The sequence below is a fragment of the Agrilus planipennis genome, unplaced genomic scaffold (assembly GCF_000699045.2).
Source record: "Agrilus planipennis isolate EAB-ADULT unplaced genomic scaffold, Apla_2.0 scaffold304, whole genome shotgun sequence".
NCBI lineage: Eukaryota > Metazoa > Arthropoda > Insecta > Coleoptera > Buprestidae > Agrilus > Agrilus planipennis.
Genome location: NW_020439041.1, coordinates 204,681 through 228,606, shown reverse-complemented (window position 1 = coordinate 228,606; position 23,926 = coordinate 204,681). Strand labels below are relative to the sequence as shown.

The 23,926-nt window shown below is 35.5% G+C and overlaps 2 protein-coding genes across 11 annotated transcripts in view; one reads left to right on the top strand and one right to left on the bottom strand.

Annotated features, from left to right (window-relative positions):
* The window catches only part of LOC108742100 (glucose transporter type 1), a 140,855-nt gene that overhangs the window by 50,331 nt on the left and 66,598 nt on the right, over positions 1 to 23,926 (top strand). For 9 of the 10 annotated variants that reach the window (XR_001938614.1, XR_001938615.1, XM_018477131.2 and 6 more), the window contains 4 exons: positions 1,267 to 1,391; positions 3,269 to 3,735; positions 4,860 to 5,072; positions 8,108 to 8,332. Coding sequence is in view for 8 of the 10 variants with exons in the window: in XM_018477131.2 (XP_018332633.1) it covers positions 1,267 to 1,391; positions 3,269 to 3,735; positions 4,860 to 5,072; positions 8,108 to 8,332 (1,030 nt within the window). In the remaining 2 variants the exon portion in view is untranslated. The remainder of the gene's footprint in view (positions 1 to 1,266; positions 1,392 to 3,268; positions 3,736 to 4,859; positions 5,073 to 8,107; positions 8,333 to 23,926) is intronic. The other variant, XM_018477133.1, reaches the window with a different exon arrangement.
* Positions 10,950 to 20,607, bottom strand: LOC108742102 (cuticle protein 19-like). The gene is made up of 3 exons (XM_018477136.1): positions 20,392 to 20,607; positions 16,515 to 16,679; positions 10,950 to 11,931 (listed from the first exon to the last, which is right to left on the bottom strand). The coding sequence occupies exons 1-3, from the start codon at positions 20,404 to 20,406 to the stop codon at positions 11,725 to 11,727; spliced, it is 387 nt and encodes a 128-aa protein (XP_018332638.1). The 5' UTR covers positions 20,407 to 20,607; the 3' UTR covers positions 10,950 to 11,724.

Here is a 23,926-nt window from a genome sequence, read left to right as displayed (position 1 = left end):
GAAGTCAATAAAAAATAGGCGAGATAGGTTGGTAGGACACCTTCTCAGGCATGAAGGTCTAGTCAGAGACATATTAGAGGCAGAAACGGGAGTTAGGAGGGGTAGAGATAGACGTAGATTAGTTTACTGTTCGCAAATAGTTAAGGATGTGGGCTGTTCTAGTTTTAGGGAAATGCGAAGTTTAGCTCAGGATAGGAAAGAGTGGAGGTACGTGTCCAACCAGTCTTAGGACTGACGACTTTATGATGATGATAAATAAAAGCTTTGGTTACATAAGAATACTCCAAGCTAAATTTATAAATATTCATGTTGTGGGCGCGATTTTCAAGTAGTATGTATTAATTGATTGTAAATCCCTGTTTCGATTTTCATCTCGTGTTTCGTTTTTGTCGGGTACCATGTTGATAGGATGGGACATGCACGCTTACAAAGGTGCATTTAATGCAACGCTCGAAGCGCACTAAATTCAAGATTAATTAGAGCGCACTAATACTGCTAATTGAAATGGGCGGAGCTACACAACCGTCCAATACCAAAATATTTGATCAGCTCTGCATTAATTATTATTGCTACTTGATAATCTCTTGTATCGTTCTGCGTGTATCTGTTAACAATGAGAACTGCATTAATGTCCTTAAGGATAATTAAAATATATCATAATATTTCTGTGATATATCAGTTAAATATTATGTGTATCATTTGACTACGCTGCCTTTGATTCTACACGTGTTTTATATGTGAAATTAATGAAAAAAGAATTGTTCTTGCTTCACGCCCTCGCCGGGAATCGAACTCTGGTCTCTCGTTTTATACACCGTTGCTCTACGATTAAGCTACGAAAGGTTACAGTAGCAACAATGACGATATGTGTTTAACTATAATGCGTAGGTCGCAGAATCGTCTAACCAATGTATAATCATTATTAACAATGAAACAAGATTTTTTGTAGGATTACAGTAGTTCGTAGGGTTTCATGGCTAGTGTCTAATTGACGATAAAGAGCTTCATGGCTTTTCTGCCTGAATTGAGCCGCCAATCATACATCGTGTAGCACTGAAGATGCCATCTATTAATCATGGCGAAACGACTGCAATCAAAATTCGACCGCGACAGAAAAACCCAGAAGCTCTTCATCATTAATTTTGTAGGGTTATTTTCCATGTATATTAGTGTTTATAGATTTTACCATTACAGATAACTAAGATTATCTGTGGCGGTAACGAAAAATTCTTCTAAATGTCTCGAATGTTTCTTTGTTTGTTTCAGAAAAGGAGGTCTCTTGCTCAACAACATATTAGGTGTAGGTGGATCGTGTTTGATGGGCTTTACGAAAATAGCCTCGTCATATGAAATGCTCATCATAGGAAGATTCATTTTAGGAGTCAATTGCGGTAAGTACTGAGTCGTAATTAAAGAGGGACAATAAGGACTTCATATTTCTTAGAGTTTAGTAGCCAAATGGCTAAAACAAAATTACTCAAATGAGTATTCAGTAGTCTATTTTTGGCTCAAGCGATAAATGTAGTACTAGTTCTTACCAAAAGAACTTGTTTGAATCCCATCAGCTACTAATGCCAGTTGACGGGCAGAAATGGTTAAATCGACCAAGATCAAGATTGTGTCAGTCTTGGTATTGGTATTTGTATTGGTCTTGCTTTTTCGGTCTTTGTCTTGACCTTGATGTTGCATAAATACTTCTAGTCTTTCTCTTGATCTTGCGTGTTACGATCTTGATCTTTTAATCTTAACTATCATAATATATGTCTTAAATGCTGAAATATTCTGTCATACATGCGAGCTTGTTATGACTTTTAAAGAAAACAGTGTCGATAGTTGTGAGAGTTATGAAAACTCAAGAATTTACCCTTTGTCGAACGCATAAATTGACCTTTTAGCAAAAAAATAGTACAAGGCATTTGGAAGCTATTAAGTACATCAAATGCAGACATCTAAACAATGAGTACAAACAAACCTTCAATCAGTTTACCTCCTCAAAACGCCTTCCGCGTGAACCGATAGAATCCTTAAGCAATTTGCTAATTTAAACAGGGTTAATTAATTCTCAAATTAACCTTTGTAGTCTCTGTTGTAGTACCGTAATTTCAAGTAATATCGATCTCGCAAATGACCCATTCCGTCGCAACTAAGAACACTTCTGGTATTAATTCGATGTCGATGTCCTTGTCCGCTTTCGCGCCCGAGACCAACCTCTTAATCTTAACGATTACCACTCGTAGTCCTTATGGTTTAAGCTGCTACGTGTTTGAACGCCTAAATTTGTAACAATTCGATGATTTAGTTAGTTTTGCAGACGGGTCTAATTCCTTCTCATATTGATTACATTTACTTTCTTTTAATCCTAATAGAAATATCTAATCAAGGTGGAAATTTAAGTGGCTAGTAGAACAGGCCTACCATAGAAATATTTTCAGTTTATTTGCCTGGGTACCATTTGGTAGAGAAGATTAAGCATTCCGGTTTTTGGATTAAAAAAAAGCTTTTGGGTGTTTCATTCCCACCAGCCAGTAATGCTGGTGGGCGGGCAGTCCCTCCGGACTATGCCGGAAGGTAGGGCGGAAAGCCCCCTTCAGTCTCCTTTCAGGAATCGTGGGAATGGGTGGGTGGTGGTTCGGTTGAGAAAGATGAGACGGACGAAATGAACACAGAAGAGAATGAAAGATTATTATCTGTGGAATATTTCTGCCTAAGTGATCCAAGGAAACCACAGAAAAACTTGGACCAAGGCAGTCGGACTTAACCTCTAGGCCATGCCGCTCGGTATTTTTGGGTTAAGGTTTCGGAATCCAAATGGATTGAGTTGAACAGCTTATATATAATTCTATTGAGTATAAATTTGTTTAGTGGAAGTTTGGAAAATCCATCAAAGAAATTAGAAAATCGTTAAAACGTTTCTATCTTTTCGCCTATTTTTCTGTCTTTTAAAGTATGTGTGAATCTATTTAATTATGCAATTCACGTTTTTTTTTGTTGCTGAACCTTGTGGGAGGTCTATTTTGGAAACACAGGAAGTAATACCGTAATCATTTTGATTGTTCGGTTTTGTCCCACTCAAAACCACCACCAGCCATTTCCACGATTTCTGAACTATCCATCACTTTAATTCTAAGCTAATTTCGGTGGGATAGTCAACCCAGTAGAGTAGCCATTGCTAGTACCTGATAGGAATTATATACAATAGTATTTTGATCACCTATTTTGACCTTATTGCTATCTGCCGTTCTTCTTATGTTGGTATGTTTCGTTCCAGGGCTCAATACGTCTTTAGTCCCTATGTACATTTCGGAAATAGCGCCTTTAAACCTGCGCGGCGGTTTGGGCACAGTGAACCAGTTGGGCGTAACGCTCGGCCTCCTGATATCCCAGGTTTTGGGTATCGAACAACTGTTGGGCACGAACGACGGCTGGCCTTATCTTCTGGGACTCGCGATATGTCCTGCGATCCTGCAACTCGTCCTTTTGCCGGTGTGTCCGGAAAGTCCTCGGTACCTTTTGATCACGAAACAGTGGGAAGAAGAAAGCAGACGCGCACTGAGAAGGCTGCGAGCGAATAATCAAGTGGAGGAGGACATCGAGGAGATGAGGGCCGAGCAAAGAGCGCAACAGTCGGAAGCCTCAATCAGCATGATGGAACTTATATGTTCGCCTACGCTCAGGGCGCCTCTTATTATTGGCGTCGTCATGCAATTGTCGCAACAACTCAGTGGCATCAATGCGGTAAGTCTTTCTTATGAAGATTTCTAATTAATGAGGATAAAGTAGCGGCCCATGATGATATGAAGTGCAAATGTTTGTATGAATAGTATCCAAGTAGAGTTACTCTTTCGCTATCTGGTTGGTATTTGCTGGTACTCAAGTTTACCGTGTTTCGAAGGTTAACTCAATCTTAGAAACCTTCTAGTTGATGCTTTGGATTTTTAATATAATTAGAAAAAGCGTTCAAAAAATACTGATTGTTCTTCTTGATTTTTGTTCTAATATTTTTTTTGTTTCCTTTAATGTTTCGTCGGTAAATGTCAAGATGATGGGTGGGATCGAAAGAGGGGTCTCCCCCACCACTGTACCATAAAAGTTCGTGGCGGTTTCACCCCCATAAAAAGTTGTGGGGGTTAGATGATGACCCCGAAGGGGGTGGGGGTAGGGAGATCGACAGTGGGTGGTCATGTGAGTTTCAACCCCATAAAAAAATTGCGGTGGTCTCACCCCGATAAAAAGTTATGGGGGTTGAAAGTTGATTATTTTGACAATTTTCATACACTATAATAATACCAATAAAATTCAATAAAAAAATTATTTTCAAGCGGGTGGAGGTGGGGGATCGAAAGAGGGTGGTCACTTGAACAAAACCCGATAACCTAACCTAACCTACCCTATTGATAAAGATATTTAAATAATGTTTTATATAACCTTCTCAATATTTTTATGTATTTTTCATTTATCTTTGAATATTGTTTAGAAATGACTATATAAATATTTACATGCCTAGAAATGTATGAGACCGCCACTTTTTATGGTACAGTGGTGGGGGAGACCTCCTCTTTCGACCCCCCCACCTCCCAAGGGGGTGGGGGCCATCATCTGGACCTTTACCGTTTCGTCTAAATAATTTTATATTGTTGATGGCACTCACAAATAATGATTTTTGTATGCATATATGGATTATTGATTTCAAGGACCATACTTGAAATGAACTTTTTCATCAACATCATCACAAGGGCGGTGTCAGTTAGTGTAAAACCCTGAGAATAAAATTCGGTCGGCAATTGACGTTTCTGTACAAGCATATCATCGTGGAGCAATTGTTTTAAGAATATTAATTTAATTTGCCTTTTGTCTTTCAGGTTTTGTATTACTCCACGAGTCTCTTTTTGAGTTCCGGTCTTTCCGAAGAGAGTGCAAAGTTCTCCACGATTGGAATCGGCGCCATCATGACCATTATGACATTGGTGTCCATACCGTTAATGGACAGAACGGGCCGAAGGACTCTCCATCTCTATGGATTGGGAGGAATGTTCATCTTCTCCATCTTCATTACCATCTCATTTCTTATAAAGGTTTGTTGCCAACTCTTTTTATTTGTCTCTCGCTTTTTTTCTCTCTCTGTCTTTGTCAAATTGGTGATGGGGACTACGTATGTATTTGGACATGGTGAGTCATCCTGTTTAGTTTTAAGGAAATGATAAACCACATCCTATCAATAAAAATAAGATTTTAATGGTATTTCATACTAGGTGATATATTTTGTTTTTTTGTATCTTTTCTGTTAATTAAAAGACGAGGAAATCCATTTGTCTCTGAACAACTCCATCTACAACTGTGTAATTGCATTTTCATTGAGGAAAACTTTTTAAATACATTTTACAAAGTTCCTTTTGTTGAGATAGTAGGACAAGCCATTAAAATTCATAACGCAATGTTGTCTAAAAATTAAACAAACATATTTATACTTTGGGATTCGAGTTAGCAGTTGTTATGCACTCAAATGTGCGAATTTTATAATGTTAGTGTTAATTGAGTGAAAATTTTATCTATTTTAAATTGCAAGGTTTATTAATACAACAAATCAAGATAAATAAATAATTATCCATTTGTGTTTAGATAAAATATTATCATTTAATAAAATTCAGGTACTTAACCGTTTCGAACAAATTTAAATTGTTTATTAATGATTACACCTTTGTGTAAAAAAATTAAACAATTATTTGGAATTTAGAATCTTGCCGTTGTTTGATTTAAAATACGTTATGACTAAGGCTATAGGAAGACTTAATTGTTTACGCAAGCGCCTCTAATTTTAAGTGTTTTATTCGGGAAAATCCCCTCTAAATTCGGAAAATTGTGCAGAATAGTTACCTTTGCCTTTTCCTATATCAGCCAATTATCGATACCATTGGGCCATTTCCGTAAATTGATAGAATTGTATAATATAGAGTACTATTCCTCTGCTCTTACGTAAATTTCCGAGTTTAGAGAAAATTTACTTAAAAAAGATAAATCCACCGAATTTGCGTAACGGTTAAAATAACGGAGGATTTTCAATGTAGTGGCATTAAGTTTGCCGGTGGGCATTCAGCCACTTCCATTTAAATTAAGTACTTACTAGAATGTTGTTATTTCGAAAACGAAATATTTCGGAATAACAACACTACCTACCAAAAATTAGAACTAGGTATGTAGATAATTTTTGTTTATAAAACTCCTGCATGTTTTTCATTAATTTGCAATATTCCTGCTTTAAAGGATTTTCGTCGAGACATCTCAAATTATTTATGTACGATAATTGGAAAAATAATATGAAAATTTAAAAAAAAGATAGGTAGATTTTGTTGTTTTCAAAATTATTTGCAAATTCGTAATTTATTAGATATTGTTTTAATTTATTGTAAACATGACAAAACATCGTTTAGGGCCCAGAAAAATAATTACATTTTATTAAATACTGTTACACAGGCCATCTTTTTAATCACATTTTTTCGATATTTGACTAGATATAACATTTAAAATATTGGGGTTTTTATCTTTTTGTGTTTTTATTTCATACATGTGCTCTTGCTTGAACCCAGACCGCTTTTTATAACCCCTTTCCCTTTGAATTCCAACTTTCCTGACAATCTGGAGGAGGGCGCTCTGTAGACCCCGCAATCGGCACTCATTTTATCACTCACACACAAACACACTCATAGCACCATCACTTTTGCATGCTTCTTAAAATAAACATATGTACATAATACGAAAGTGTTTAAGATCTTAATATTCAGAATACCATTACTAATTTGGATTGAAAAATTTGTTTAGGTATTTTTAGTGAAAAATTTAAATTGGTTAATTAGGCCGAAGAAGACTGTAAATAATGGCCAAAACGTTGGTTGTAGTGTACCCAATAGTTCAAATTAAAAAAATGATAAACTTATGTAGGTAGTTAAATTTCTTAAACGGTAAAATTTCAAATCCCGCGATGATTAATAGATGGCGTTCTCTGCCCTTTCTGTACTCATTTATTGAACGCTGTTTAATAGCAGTAAGTAGGTTCGTCGGAGCAATCCGCAGTACGGGTGCGAAACGGCGGAAAAGAAAAGGTTAAAAGCGTTCGAAATATGGTGTTACAAGCGAATGATGAGGATACAGAAGGTTAGAAATGAATAGGTATTAGAAAGAATAGGAGAACAGAAGACCGAGTGGCATGGCCTAGAGGTCTAGACCATTGCTTAGCATTCGGGAGGACGCCGGTTCGATTCCGGGTCCGTCTGCCTTGGTCCAAGTTTTTCTGTGGTTTCCTTGGATCACTTAGGCAAATGCTGAGGCAGTAATATTCCACAGATAATCTTTCATTCTCTTCTGTCTTCATTTCGTCCGTCTCATGTTTCTCACCCAAACCACCACCCACCCATTCCCACGATTCCGGAACGGAGGCTGAAGAGGGCCTTCCGCCCTACCTTCCGGCGTAGTCCGGAGGGACTGCCCGCCCACCAGCATTACTGGCTGGTAGGAATGAAACACCCAAAAGTTTTTTTTTTTCGGATCAAGCCGGTTACGGGTGCGAAACGGCGGAAAATAAGAGGTAAGAAGCGTTCGAAATGTGGTGTTACAAGCGAATGATGAGGATACAGAAGGTTAGAAATGAAGAGATATTAGAAAGAATAGGAGAACAGAAGACTCTATGGAAGTTTATAAGAAATAGGCGAGATGGGTTGGTAGGACACCTTCTCAAGCATGAAGGTCTAGTCAGAAACAGATTAAAGTTAGAAACGGGCGTTAGAAGGGGTGGAGGTAGACCTAGATTAGATTACTGCTCGCAAATAGTTAAGGATGTGGGATGTTCCAGTTTTCAGGATAAGAAAGAGCGGAAGTGCGTGTCCAACCAGTCTTAAGACTGACGACTGTGATTGTAAAATTAGATGGATCTTTCACACTTTCGTATTTTTTTAATAAGTATTTAACTGGACACAAATTGGTTTGGTTTGGCTTGACTGTCGCATTCGCTCACCTCATTGACACACCTAACCACGAAAACAATCGTTATCAGACGCTTTTGGTTATTTTGCTGCTCCTCCCGTTGTCGGGAAAGAACAGTCTTACTACTGTCTGATAGGAGTTTTTCGGTTACGTTCAGGAAATGATCGACTGGATGTCATATCTTTCGGTGGTGTCGACGCTGGGCTTTGTAGTATTCTTTGCGGTCGGACCAGGATCCATACCTTGGATGATCACTGCCGAACTTTTCTCCCAAGGGCCTCGACCTGCTGCCATGTCTATCGCCGTGCTTGTCAATTGGATTGCCAACTTCGTCGTAGGAATCGGTTTCATCTCGTTAAAGGTAGGTGTTTTTTATATTTAATAGATGGTTAAAATATGCCGGGTCAATTTGCCCATAACGACTACAGTACAGTTGGGTGAATTTGGTCTTTCGGATAATTCGTTGCTCAAACGGAACGGTGTGGTCTAAGAATTATATAAGAGCGTAGAATTCTGAGTAAATTGTGTTCAAAGGTATTTTTAGGTATGTAACAACTGTCTCTTCCAATAAAGAAAAATATGACATTAACAAAAATGATAAAATTGCCTAAAAATGGTTAAATTTGAGTGAAGTAATTTATTTAACATGTTCCTGGCTGCTTTAAATATTAATTAGAATTTTCATGTTTGTTGAAATCTCTGTCTTCTTCATCCTTTTGTAATATGTTCTCTAATTCTATCTTCTACAGGACGACTCTTTTGCCTCACGTAGGCAACTACTTTACATTATATTGTAGATCGCATATTTCGATTATTTCCCAATTTATCCTTGTTGTTTTTTTGTATGAGATTATTTCAAATCGAGTTATTAAGCTGCATATATTTGGTATTTATTACCTTTTGAAAATTAATTAGAAATTTCAAGTTTGTTGCTGATTTTAAGGCTGTTATTGAAAAGGCGGTCGATGTTTTTGGATTTCCTTTCTTGGATATTATATCTTTTTATAAATTGTTCTCTAATTCTGTCTTCGACAGAACGGCCCTTTTGCCTCACGTAGTTACTTTTGCTTTATATTTTGTGATATTTTAAGAGCGCATATTTAAAAGCGAATTAGTTTTATCAAATATGGTAAATCAAATACCTAGTAGTGGTACACAATTACTATTTTTTTCTGTTCTTTATTCATTGAAGAAATATGAACCAAGGAAGTTAATCTCTTCTACGTGCATTTATTCATGTGTAATTGACCCTACACGTATCATTCGTAATAACAAAACAGGAAAAATTCAAATAATGCCTCGTGCTCAGTAAACTTTCAATATCAAGTCATGCATAACTAATTAATAAATAGTTTTATTTCTCTGGACGTTTACATATAAAATAATGCTTAGATATTCGTTATTGTCGGAAATATTTTTAGCTACTTGAGAACGCGGTAGTTTTTCAAATAATCGGCACATTTCAGGTTCGTACTATTAATTATTATGTACAAGTCGAATATAAATCTGAACGGATTTGTTTGTGATTAACCCTTGTTCATTGCTCATCATGTCAAGGAACTTCGTTCGAAAAGCGGGCTGTTTTGTGTTAATTAAATCGAAACTGGAACCCTCCTTTGCACCGGCTGTCTAATCGCCATTTTATGATTTTAAATGTGTCACCATGAACGCTGACATGCGGCGGTCAATTTCACTTTTGAAAACAAGAGGAAGTTTTAGTAGATACAGTTTATATACTATATATAACACCTGGCAGCAAGTGAAACAATGCGATGTAATTATGCGTTTATTCCTATGTTGGCATTAAGAACAATATGTTGCACGTTTGCAAAAAAGTTTGTCTTATTACAATTACAGCTGTTTCCCCGGAACGAACATAATAATTATGTAGGTATGTCTAAATTGTATATAATTGGGGTGTTTGCGATGGAAAGCTGTTTTTTCAGAGACAACATCCGTCATGAAGCAATTACAAATTTGCAATGCAATATATAAATATACTTCGTTTAGTTTCTGTAGCGATGTAACCTTCAGTTTGACCGGCGCAAAGTAGAAAAGAACAGCACTAGGCCAGAGAAGGAAGGAGACAACTCTCGGCCAAACTCTTAACCGGTGAGGAACGTATGATCTGTACAGTACTGCACGGAAAGATTGACCATTTTATCCACTAAAATTGCATTGCTCAAATCTGCTGTTATTGGTACCAGTTACTATTGAAAATATCAACGAGATGTTTATATTTATATTTGAAGAATCGAGAGTATAATGAGGTTTTTTATCCCTACCTTGGAAGGGGCACATCGCTAGAGAAAGTAAATGAAGTTTTTATACGTACAATGAATAATATACTTTTCGTAAGTTATATTGTTTTTCCGACAGCAGGCAGCTAATTATTTATTTATTAGATATCTGTATGAACCAAAATTACAGATAACTACAACAAAGGGATTAGAGTTTTAATTTCAAGAACTTTAGATGGACAAAACATTTAAAAAAAGCTATAACATGAAAATATTACGTAACCTTTACCGTGGCTTCTTCAAGTGGAAGAATGACAACTTTCTTCTGTAGTAGATAATTAAAAAAGTGCTTGAAGAAACAAAGCAACTTTGAACATTTTACCAAATTTATCGTACCATGTTGACTATATTGTTTCTATTTTATATGATCTTTAACAGAAGAAACAATGAATTCGATGAAATGTTCAAAGTTTTTTTTTTCAATTAAAAACGTTCCATTAAATATGCACTTTAAGCAATTTAAAAATGTATCATAAATTTGTTACTAATAGATCAATTAAGATACTCCATAGGTTTGTCCTTGATTCCAAGTTTCTATTATTTCTTAGTTCCTTACACTAAAATCGTCCTTGAACATTCAATAACATTTTTTCACCTTTGGGTTAAATTTTCGAAATAAAAACGAGATGACAGATACGATTGCATAAAAATATTTATTCATAAATAACAATACTGTCATAGAACAATGCGATGTACAGGGTTCGGTCATAAAATAACGTAAATATAATCTACACTAGCACGCTTCTTTGTCATTATAAAACTTAAAAATTAAACTCTAGACCTAAGTACAATACAATAACACAGACATAGGTGAAAAAGGGATATGAAAAAACGTAAGGAAGTATGGCAAAACAGAGGAGAATGGGGAACAATTATTGTGACGAAATATTAAAAAAAGAAACTTCAAGAATGTGTAGAAAAAATGTGTCGGAAATACGCGTTTATAGCACCTTATATACAATAGTAGATAAAATTTATTACACTTAATTATTAGTATATAGGTACTGGTAATATTGTTTAATTGTTTCTATAAAACTAGAACTGAGGATCTAAAATTGCACTAATTTCACAGGTTAATTATTTATCGTAGTAGAAAGGCATAATTTGTCGTAATATCAAGTACAAACTGTCCAATTACATCAAAATTTATTACGATAGTCCCAAAAAGGTAGAACACGCACAAAACAGGGTCATAACTAGGTAGGTACTAAGAATATACCCCAATTTGATATTATTTGATTGGATACATTTTTTTATAATAGATTACAGTAATTAAAAAGAAAAGCCACGCATCAAATCGCGAGCGATGTCTACTAATTACTTATATTAAATAATTAGTTAGAATTATTTGGTTACCTTATGCCTTCTATTTTTTGTTTCTATTACTTTCGATATTCATCAAACAATTTGTACTGTTCTGGGTAATTAGTGGTTTTAGTGCTTATTTATTAATTTAATAGCCGTGTTTGATGTTTTTGACGATTGCGTTGAAACCGGTGTGTTTGTCGGCACTGTACCTGACGATCCTCTTGGAGCCGTCGGGCTCTAGGAGGGTGTACTCCCCTTCAACTTTATCTCCATCCCGCGTCTCCCATTGACTCTTGATATCGTGAGTGTGAAGATCGTGTACGGCATAGTCATAGTGGTAGCTTGGACGGACCTAAAAAATAGTTTTCGTTTTTTGACTTAAATGTTATTAATTATACTAGGTTTTCCCCGCGGCTTCGCTCGCAGAAATTAATATTGTTTCTCCATAAAACGTTTTAACTCCCAATTCACCCTTACAACGTCTTAATTTTATGTAATGTTGCCATCTTAGATTTCAAACAAACGTAGCAACAGCATTTCATCCTTAAGGGTTGATTTTTAAAAATTGCCAAAACACGTAGTTACTTAATTTCAACAATGGGCAATTTTCGAGTAAATCCGAGTACAAATAAAATATACCCCATGGAAACGCTGCAACCTCTTTTCATTTGATTAATAATATCAAACAGCACATATACCAAGTTTTAAGTATTTTTAACCACAAATAAAGTATGTCCCAAACAAAAATTGCAACACCTTTTTATCCGCCGCCCCCTTTGGAGGTTGAATTTTATAAAATGTCGAGATAGATCTTCTAGAAATTAAATGAGAGACCACCAATACCAAGTTTCGAGTAAATCTGACCACAAATAATGTATGTTCCATTTAAACATTGCAATTCGTCTTCACCACTCCTCCCCCCAAACGGAGATTAAATTTTTTAACCAGTTTCAAGTAAATCGAACCAAAAACAAACAAACAAACCCCTTTCAGCTTCCTAAAGAGGTAGCATTTTGTAAAATGTCACTAATTTTATATGAAAAGGCATTAAAACCAAGTTTAGATTTTAATTGCGCATTCTTCAATGCAAAGTTTGTCACCAACTGGTCGTTCGACAAAGGTTAATTCGGTGTATGTACTCGTTGTGAGCGAGTGCCTCAGGCGACCATCGATACGGCGGTGTCGTTTTCATTACCGGTGCATTCTATGATTACAATTTGCAATAATTAACGATTCGATATTCCATGTGTTCACACTTTCTACCCGCCGATTAGTTTATTTACATATGGTTTCTTTTGTTTCATCGTTAACCCATAACTTGCAACGCGAGAGAGTACGTAAATGAGATAACTGGTCGCTCGTTAATAAATAACAATCGGTGCAGGAGAGAGTGATATTGTTTCTCTTAGGTTTAGGTACCTGTATCGAATAACGGCTGCAATAGTACAGAAAACAATGGGAACAATATTGAAGGTAGTTGTTGCATTCTAGTCGTTTATTCTAACACCAGGAAAAGAAATTTCAAGACGTTTCCTGTTACATATACATTAAGGAATACAATGCGCTTTAATTGTAACTCCTTATTACGTAATATGCCTTTGTTACCGTTATTTAATTGTTGTTTGGACAAAAAAGAAATTATAGAGCATACGTCCACGCTTGTTGCTTTTGATGAATTGTTGATCAAGAACTTAATCCTCATCATTGATCGAATTCATTGAAATTTATTGAATTAGTAAAGGTCATTTTGTGTTGTTTTCTACTTTTTTCCTTGTGGATATTTAGTTTTGTCAAAAAAAATCGGTTGTCTGTAAAGTCGGTTTACTGACGATAGTTGAACGTGACAACGTCATAAGAAAATACTGATGGAATGGTTTCATTTTTCAAAAGAAAATTTTAATTTTATTTGATAGATATTTTGTATGGATATAGAGAAGGAGGTAAATGGAAATGTATTATTGTATAGCAGCTGTCCACGCGGACGCATCGCTCACTCAAGTAGGAGAGAGACAGATGTCGAACGCTGCCGAACGCGGAGGCCGATTGTGCCTCTTTATCGCTCGTTTCGCGCTCTCGCTTGTACTTCAAGCCTTAAATGGAACGCCTCAGAGCGAGGTAACGCCGCATGAGTCATGTTTTTTCGTGCGTGCAGCCGGCTCCATCGAATTATAAGACGTTGTCACGTCAAAAGCAGTTGTCACGTCCACGCAGTCCCATAATTGTAATACGACCTCCAATTCGAGCAGCAAGAGTCCCGAGAAAATTTTAGAAATCTTGAGAAACCAATTCAAACACTCTCAACTGCGATAGCGTCCGATGCACGCCGTGAATATCAAATCGGTCGATTTTGCACGAGAACAACCGGAAAAAGAACATTATGCCCTAATTTAGTTGCCGGTTGCCTCCTATAATTTCCATAATGAATATGGGAAATGCCATTTGTTAAATTGTCTACTAAGTTTCTCTAACCGTTTTTCTTCAGATGGGTTTTACGTGAAAGCTGATGCATTTTTAAATATCTATCCGATAAAATTATCTTTTTATTTACGTTGGCACGTACCTGTTTTTCAAATGAATTTTCATTACAAATTCTTGACATTACATGAAACATCATTGAAATTATTCAGTAGAAAAACAAGTCCGTGGTGAAATTTTTAATTTAATGGTAAGCATAACTACAAGGAAGAAAAAGTAGGGAAAGAGCGAATATAAAGACAGGAGACGAAAAATTAGAAGAAGTGATTGATTTTAGGTATCTAGGAGGTCAGATAGTCAGGACGGAAGGAGTAGTAGGGATATAAAGCAGAGGATAGCGCAGGGTCGAGTCGCCTTCAATAAAAAGAAGTCACTTCTATGTTCGCGAACGTTTAATTTTAAAATTCGAAAAAGGTTGTTAAAGGTGTATGTTTGGAGCACGGTGCCGTACGTGTACGAAACATGGACAGTGGGCGCGGCGGAAAAGTAAAGGTTAGAAGCGTTCAAAATGTGGTGTTACAGGCTAATGATGAGGATACCGTGGATAGAGAAGGTTAGAAATGAAGAGATATTAGAAAGAATAGGAGAACAGAGGACTCTATGGAAGTCAATAAGAAATAGGCGCGATAGATTGCTAGGACACCTTCTCAGACATGAAGGTCTAGTTAAAGACATGTTAGAGGCAGAAACGGGAGTTAGGAGGGGTAGAGGTGGATCTAGATTATATTACTGTTTGCAAATAGTTAAGGATGTGGGTTGTTTTAGTTTTAGGGAAATGCGAAGATTAGCTCAGGATAGGAAAGAATGGAGGTGCGTATCCAACCAGTCTTAGGACTGACGACCTTATGATGATGATGCATAACTACTAACAAAGGGTTATATTTACCATAATATCATCGGTAGGTGTTAGTAGGTACCAAATTTGATAAAATTATGTAATCAAGAAATACTGTTGTTATTCAAAAATTTTTACCAAAATTTAGATCATATTTGATCCTAGAACGGTTTCTTCGAGTTCATTAGTACGTAAAGCCAAAGGTCGCGGGTTTGATTGCCGACAAGGATGTGGCAACATCATAAAATTTTCCCTCACTGACCTGAGGTAGTTTATTATAGTGGGTAAAAAATTGAGAATGAATTTTCACATTAATATTCAAAACGATATTGTATCTGACTTTTTTCTCGATGTCACTGCATACTGCACGTAGTTATGTACGTCTTTATTTCGTAATTCTCTTATAAATTCGTTAATTACCCGTACGATCAGAAGCTTATTAAATGTAAAGGTAACAAGTGTTAGGGCAATTAGCCCGAATGTTAATTGAGTCCTTGGAAACTTCCGGAGTACTTGTTAAATGAACACATGTGAATTAGGTCTATTATTTACACATACATATATATATATACTGTGTGTACGTGTAATACATGCACGCCTTTGCAGTAAACGGTTCTTGATATTGGTAATTAAACGCTTTCATATTTGCGATCTATTAACTGAAGGAAAATTGGACGTTAAAGTGATTTCTTTTTTATTGCGCGGTTTTTATTGCATTACGAAACATTAGGATACGGAAAATACCACAAATGGCGTGGTGAGCGCCATCTGTAGTACGATGCTACATTTTAGGATTACGTATGTTCCAACAAGGTCCATTTAAAAATATGGATATCTACTTGCTGAAACGAATCCCGGCGTAGCTCACCTCAACGTGATAGGCACGTTACCATAATCGAATAAAATAATTCGAAGTGGTCTGTATTCTGTCGAAACTGCCAGACGCGGATCGCGATTTCGATCTTTTTGGATCTCATCAGCGCGTCGCAGACAGCTCCGACAGAACACAGACCAACTTTTACCTGCTGTCTTAACAGCGCGTTTTAGAAAATACCACAAATGGCGCGGTAAACGCCATCTGTAGTACGATGCTACATTTTAGGATTACGTATGCTCCAACAAGGTCCATTTAAATATATGGATATCTACTTGCTGAAACGAATTCCGGCGTAGCTAACCTCAACGTGATAGGCACGTTACCATAATCGAATAAACTAATTCAAAGTGGTCTGTATTCTGTCGAAACTGCCAGACGCGGATCGCGATTTCGATCCTTTTGGAACTCATCAGCGCATCGCAGGCAGCTCCGACAGAACACAGACCAACCTTTACCTGCTGTCTTAACAGCGAGCAGGATACGGGGTTCGTTGTAAAATCCCGATATTACTGTCACCAAAAGATGTACAAATTCAAAAATATATTAGGTCGTAGCCTTCCACGGCCGGTGTCTAATTGATGATGAAGAACTTCTGGGTTTTTCTACCGTGGTCGAATTCTGATTGCAGACGTGAAGCACTGAAGATGCCATCTATTAAGTATGGCGAAACGTCTGCAATCAGAATTCGACCACGGCAGAAAACTCATAAGCTCTTCATCATTAATTCAAAAATATATTTATAACTTACGTGATAATCTATGTATTTTTCGTGATCGTCATGTCCCCCGTAGCTACCTGCGATTTCATTTGATGCATAGCCCCCCAGGCCTGCGTAGCCATCAAAATGCCCGTAGCCAACGCCCCCTCCTAGCGCACTGCCGCTAATGGCTATCACGAGGGTGGCGGCGCATACCTAAGAACAAAAAGATCATATGATGCTGATGCACCTAGAAACATGTTCCTAAAACACGCTAATGTTTGTAAATAGTTTCTACAATTTAAAATTAGAAGAGTTCCAGCAAAAGGGGGGGATGCAGGGAGATGTTTCCCTCCCCTTCGTGTTTATAAATAGTAATGTCACTATAGTATGTAATTTTTACGACACAACAGTGGTGATAAATATGAATTAGACTTCGAAATTATCAGGTTTCCTTCTTGACCGCTCATTGAAGTCTTTTTCCAAATTTTACCAATTTTTTGACTAGTTCTTGAAGACATTGTTCATGTTTGTACCTAAACAGTAATGTCAGCATAGTATCTCATATTTAGTACACAAAATCAGTAACAAAGATGTGCTAGAGTTCGAAGTTGTTTAGTTTTTTCTTGATCTTTCTTTAAATTCAAATTGAAAATGTCAAAACTAATATTAAAAAAGAATTGGTAATCAAAGTTGTCGGGTTTCCTTCTTGACCGCTCGTTGAAGTCTTTTGTCAATTGCTATCAATTCCTTAACTAGTCATTGAGGTAATTGCTCATGTTTGCGCCTAATGATTAATGCCAGTACAGTATGTTATATTTGTGATACAAAAGTAGTAATGAAGATGTGCTTTTATTCGAAATTGTTAGGTTTCTTTCTTGAATTTTCATTGAAGTCTTTTTCCAAATTTTACCAACTTTTTGACTAGTTCTTGAAGACATTGTTCATGTTTGTACCTAAACAGTAATGTCAGCATAGTATCTCATATTTAGTACACAAAATCAGTAACAAAGATGTGCTAGAGTTCGAAGTTGTTTAGTTTTTTCTTGATCTTTCTTTAAATTCAAATTGAAAATGTCAAAACTAATATTAAAAAAGAATTGGTAATCAAAGTTGTCAGGTTTCTTTCTTGACCGCTCGTTGAAGTCTTTTTCCAATTGTTATCAATTCCTTAACTAGTCATTGACATAATTGCTCATGTTTGCTCCTAAAGATTAATGCCAGTACAGTATGTTATATTTGTGTTACAAAAGTAGTAACAAAGATGTTCTTTTATTCGAAATTGTTAGGTTTCTTTCTTAAATGCTCATAGAAGTCTTTTTCCAAATTTTACCAATTTTTTAACTAGTCCTTAAAGACATTGTTCATGTTTGTACATAAACAGTGATATCAGTATAGTATCTTGTATTTAGTACACAAAATCATCGCAAGATATGTTAGGGTTCGAAGTTGTTGAGTTTTTTCTTGATCTTTCTTCAAATTCAAATTGGAAATGTCAAAACTAATATTAAAAATGAATTAATATTCACAGTTGTCGGGTTTTCTTCTTGACCGCTCGTTGAAGTCTTATTCCGAATATCAACTAACTAATCATGTTTATAAACAGTAATACCATTATAATATGTCATTTTTGTGTCACAAAACTGTTGACAAAAGTTAATTAGAATTCGATGTTGTCAGGTTTCTTTATTGGCCGCTCGTTGAAGTCTTTTTTCAAAAGTCATCAGTTCTTTAACTAATCATATCTACAAACAGCATTTTCTCTATGATATATCATTTTTATGATACAAATCTGGTGAAAAAAGTGAATTAGAATTCGATGTTCTCAGATTTCTTTCTTGACCGCTCGTTGAAATCTTTTCTCAAGTATCGTCAATTCCTTAACTAATCATGTTTGTAATTAGTAATATCTGTATAAAATGTCACAAAAATGATGTTAAAAATTAATTGGATTTTAAAGTTGTCGGGTTTCCTTCTTGACCGCTCATTGAAGTCTTTTTCCAAATGTTGCTTGTACATCCCTCGGGTCAATTTACCCTTATCGCAAAAAATTTAATCATATGCAGAGTCCTCTTTACTATTACATTCCGTGAAAAATGTTATTTAAATCTTTAGTTTACTGTCGACTTCGACCGTTTAAATTGACTCTGCTATGGACATACAAACGTTTAACAGTTTTTATTTTGTTACAAAACATGATCATCGTCAATTATTCTATGTATTTACTGGTGCCGTAAATGAACTGATGTTTAGTTTAAATTAATTTGTTCTTGCTAAAAATGTTTCTTTTACTGAAATTTATTAACCAAAAAAGTGCAGCATATTATGCATAAAGATAGTGACAAAGTAACCGACGAAATTAATTATACCATCCTAGGAAGGTTGCATCTGGAGGATATGCAAAGTACTATATTCTCTTATTGCGTTTCACTCAGACTCTAATTAAAAGCTGTGCGTCATCTTAATTAAGTCTTTAAATAAACAGGGCACTTTAAGATTAGCACTGTGTGCGACGGACAGTAATGTATTCCGTGGAGGTTAACTGATTTTAAAAAGTTAATACTTTCTAAACATAAATGCAGTAGAACTATCTTCGCATCTCTGTTTCTTTCGACGATGTTAAACGTGCAAAAGCTCCATTAGATTAACTTAATTACGACTCGAGCGCTTATTAAATCGTTAAAAGTGGAAATGGTTTTTAATTTACAAATATTAAACTACCGTAAAGAATTTTACCAACTGAATAACAATAATATAATAAAATCTAATATTCGTGAAAACGATGCTGCTTTATATGTTCAGTGTAGGGACCGATTTCGAACTTATTAGTTCTTATTAGCACATCAACCGAACGGCTTGGTTAAGTTAGGTAAATATGTCATTATAAAGCATTTTTAGAGACATCAGTTGTACATGAAACCAAGCAAGAGACTTTTTTTAACCGTGATAAATTAATATTGATTTAGAGGAAAATCGACACAACTACAAATTTTCCTTAGTGGGGACCTTTTTAACTCAAACATTATAGTAGCTTCAGTTTAATTTTGCCAGTTTTGGATTATAAAGTTAATGTTGTAAGTCTTTTACTTTATTATTTATTACTGGAACAATGAATTTACTAACCCGTATTCCTATCACAAGGAAGAGAAAGATACCCTTATCTCTCTCGGCTACCCGCAGGTATCGAACGCTGCAGGTACTTTATAAAATTTGTCTATCTCTATCTCTCTATTAAACAGTTTGTAGAGTTCTCTCTGTTTTCATGAATCTTAAACAGTTTACAATGATTTTCAATAAAGTGATCAAAATTAATTAAAACGTGCATAATCCAATTAAAAAATTAATAGGAAAGAGTACAGAAGTTTTTATTGGGGTAGTTTAAGCTAAATGTATTTATACCTTGCTTACTTTTATTGTACCTTGCTGGTCTTGACAATTAACTGTTTACTTACTTTAAATTAATTGAATAACATCCTTATCTTATGACATCAATAAACAATAAAACCAAATATTCTTGAACGAAACGTGGATACTCTCTAGCGGGAAATTTTTCGAAATTTTGTTTGAATGTGAACCCCTTATAGTAGGTAGGTATACGGATTAGTAGATTTGTTGTTCCAATATAAATAATAAACTACCTAAAGGATTTAGAATTTTGATTTTATAATCCAAAATGTTGTTTGAAACATTAGATGTAATACAGAGGATTAACACACACATAAAACGTGAATTTTGTGCCTTTATTTTGAACGATTTACCGAAATTTCAATAATGAGCTTAAAAAAATGCTCATCCTGGTATATTAACTACACGTCCTTCAATTCCTATCATATTAGCACCAATTTTTGTCTCACTTTTTTTTACACTTTATTAGTTACATACTTTCGTGTACACACAATCGCACTGTATATAGATATGATTTACTTACAAGGTATCTGTACATAGCTTTGGTTGGTAGTTTTTTGTAATTATTTAGAAGAACAGAACGACACTGAGCCCTGCCTGGCGCCGTTACCGTTTTATAGATACGTAGTTGGCTGTGAAAGGGAGTAGTAGCTTTTGTCAAAATCCCACTTCAAAATTGGACTTGAGAGTTATGGACAAACCATTACTATGTACCTAGTATTATTGCACAGTGCACACCTCCAGCCGTTTCCGCTGAAAATGTGAGATTGCTTTCCCTTGATCTTCGCGATTAGTTTGGTTTCATACACGCGCCAAGAACTGATGGACGCGTTTCCAGATCCGTACTGCGAAATATTACAGATCGTAGTCAAAAATTAAATAAGAACACAAAGAATTTCTACACACAAAAAGCGCGAATATTAAACATTTACTGGCGTTGTTTACAGCTTGTTATGTGCTCGTTCTTCTTTTTCGTTTTCTTTGTTAAGGTGGCGGACTGTTTTATAAAACTGAGCAACATTTAAACAGTGTTAAAAATAATGATCTTTAATTTACTAATGATACAATTTTTAAGCACCTGACCAATTGATAATCAACTTTATAAATAAGTAGAGACTACTCAACTGATCACTATGAAATTTTGTACACACATTTTGAGGAGTACAGATTAGGACATAGGGTACCTTTTATCCAGAAAAGCAATACTGTTCCCGGAGGATAGAAAAATTAGTTTTATGCGGTCGTCGATGATCTTTGACTCGTATTTAGGTTATCAGCGCGAGCAAAGCTGCGACTAAAACCTACTTTTTAGGTATCTAAAATGAAACCAACACTAAAATCCTTCAGTAGTAGTCCTTTTACAGTGCCTAATAGTCCTTCACAACTCACCCTATGAGTTTTTAAGACCTTATTACTAAATGATAATAACACCTACAGTAAATTTTTAAAATTTCGGAAAGTTCAGTTTCATATACATGCACCTACCTATTAATTTTATTTGAAAATACATTTTAGTTCAGTAACTTTCCCACAAATAAACAATTTACATTTGCAATTCATGTTAAGGTTAATCGTAACGCGCTGTTTTCCTATTAGTCAATTCTTTATCTTTTGACAGCTGAGTTATTACAAAGTGAAACTCTAATTCTTTCGTGTAACTGTTGAAACGACAAAACGCTCTGATAATTAGCCAAGATCATGGTCAGTTAATAATTTAATAAAAAATTATCAACCTCGATTAAAATAATATGCAAACCGTTTTGAAGTGCAACCGCAACTTTCATACATAGAGGTATAGGTAAGGTCAGTATAAACAGTCAGCTAAAAGAATTGCAATGTACCTATAGTTAGTTGAAAATCTCATGGGTCTTCACATGTGCCCCTCTAAACAATTAGGAATGTAGCCTCAAATAAACTATAAAAGCCAATGTTTGTTTCAGCAATTCTCAAAATCTTCAGCTCTTTTTAGAGGGGTAGGGGGTCGTTTTTGTAACTTCTTTTAAATGTTGACAGAATTTTATTTAAATTATGATGAATACATTATTACATTCCTACATATTAACCTGACGTTTAGTCGAAAGACATTTACGTAATATATATTCGAAAAAATTGCTGTTTTCAAAACTACCTAGCGAATCATGTAGAGGCAATTAGGAATCTCGCGGGCTATGACCTTGACTGCCCGGTAGCAAAATTTTGCCTGTTCTGTATTTCATATACCTTCTACCTTCCTGTGTTTCTCGTATTTTGTGTCAAATGCCTCTGAAAGAGAAATTAATACCTCTATAACCTACGACAGTAATTGAGATTGTACAACATCAAAACGAGGTTATTTATGAACCAAATAATAATTAATAACAGATAGACTTCCTTCATTGGAATTAAATTGCGGTATGGGCAGACAATACACGTCCTTATTAAACGTGTGTGGGTGAATGATGTTGTATTCCACGTTTGTAATGCGCATTTTATATATTCTTCCTGATTCGGTGTGGTGCGTACGTTTCAAAAAAGCATGGAAACCAGAGCAGAGTTGCAGTTGAGACCGCGTTACATAAGAGCGAAACTGCAACGCAAAAAAAAAACACATTTGTGTACGTTCTATATCTCCGTGTTTGTGCTATCCATACTATCCATCGTGGACGGAGGGGCTTGACTTTGCATGTGTGTGACTGCATACAGTGCGGAACAAAGGTCACAAATATAAGAGCGAATCTTCTTAAATGACCAATAAATGTATTAACCTAAGAATGCTGCTGTTTGGCTATCGGTAAGACTATAAGGTTGCTGCAGAAAAAGGCAACACTAACGAAGTGATTTTAGATAATCTATTTAATCTATGTAGATATCTGATAATACTGCTAACTTGCGCATGTGTAAAAGAAGGACTGCGGTTCAGGTTTTAGCCGCTCCTTACGAATAATAAGGGCAAAATATAAGAAATAAAAGAGATGAGAGTGAAGTAGGAGAAAGTTAAAGTATAGGAATGATTGTAATAATGGCTACTTATTATGTCTTCCATTATTTCCTTATAATCAATATAATTGTTAGATCAGGGCTTAAAAAAATGGTATCCTCTATCCAATGGTAGTAGATAGGTAAGAGTAAATGAAAATGATCCTTCAAAGAAAATTCATAGGATTTTGATCCTGATCGATTGATTCATAATAAACTACTAATTGTAGTAAGTTTATGTACCTTTTTTTGATACTATTAATGCCGATAGCTACTCATGTCTTTTGTGACACACTGTATATTAATGTATCTATTATGTAGTGCACAAGCAAGAGCACTTATACAATATCACTACTGAATCACTGAAGCGCAACGATGTGTCCATTCCGAAGCATTTCTCTGCGAGTAGCCATTTATATACTACGTATAGGTACATATGCATGTGTATTACCTAATTAGTTCGAAAAAAAAAAAGATTTTACACAGGTCCGGAATATCTACCGGAAAGGATAATCCAGTTGATGAGATGGTACTTAAACTGGGCGTGGAGCATTGGTCAAAATTTGCTTGTCATTTGAATTTTACGTAAAATCATTGCAGACATGGGATACTTTGGATATATACAGGGTGGCCAAAAACCTCTAGATTTATACATTAGATAATTTAGCATATGCTTGAAAATTTGAAAGTGAGCTCATAAAGAATTTCGAACGTCGCCAAAAAATAAATAAATATCATTCCAATGATTTTTTAATAATTGGAACCAATAGATCCCAAAGGAAATAATCCTATTGGTAGTTATTTATCTTGTGAAACATCAGTAATGCTTCTCCCATGCGATTGGGTCTTTTTTGTTATCCAGATAAGAGTTTAAATCAAGGTGGTACATAGTTGTTGAATGATCATGATGCGGTAGCGTGGACGTTAGCTCCTATTGTGGGAAATTTTATTGTCTTCCTGTAAACTAATGACATGCTTATTTGGAGATTGTTAGAAAGATGCAGTTTCACATCGCAAAAATTCTTTTAAACTTAACGCGAAAGAAAGTAAATTTATTGTTGTTTAATCACCTCATTACCTTCTCAGAAGCAAACAGATCACAG

Excerpts from the sequence above, each read along its gene's own strand:
- LOC108742102 (XM_018477136.1), bottom strand. Across the intron at positions 11,932-16,514 it reads AAAAATACATAGATTATCAC|GTCCGTCCAAGCTACCACTA; the intron begins GTAAGTTATAAA and ends ACTATTTTTTAG.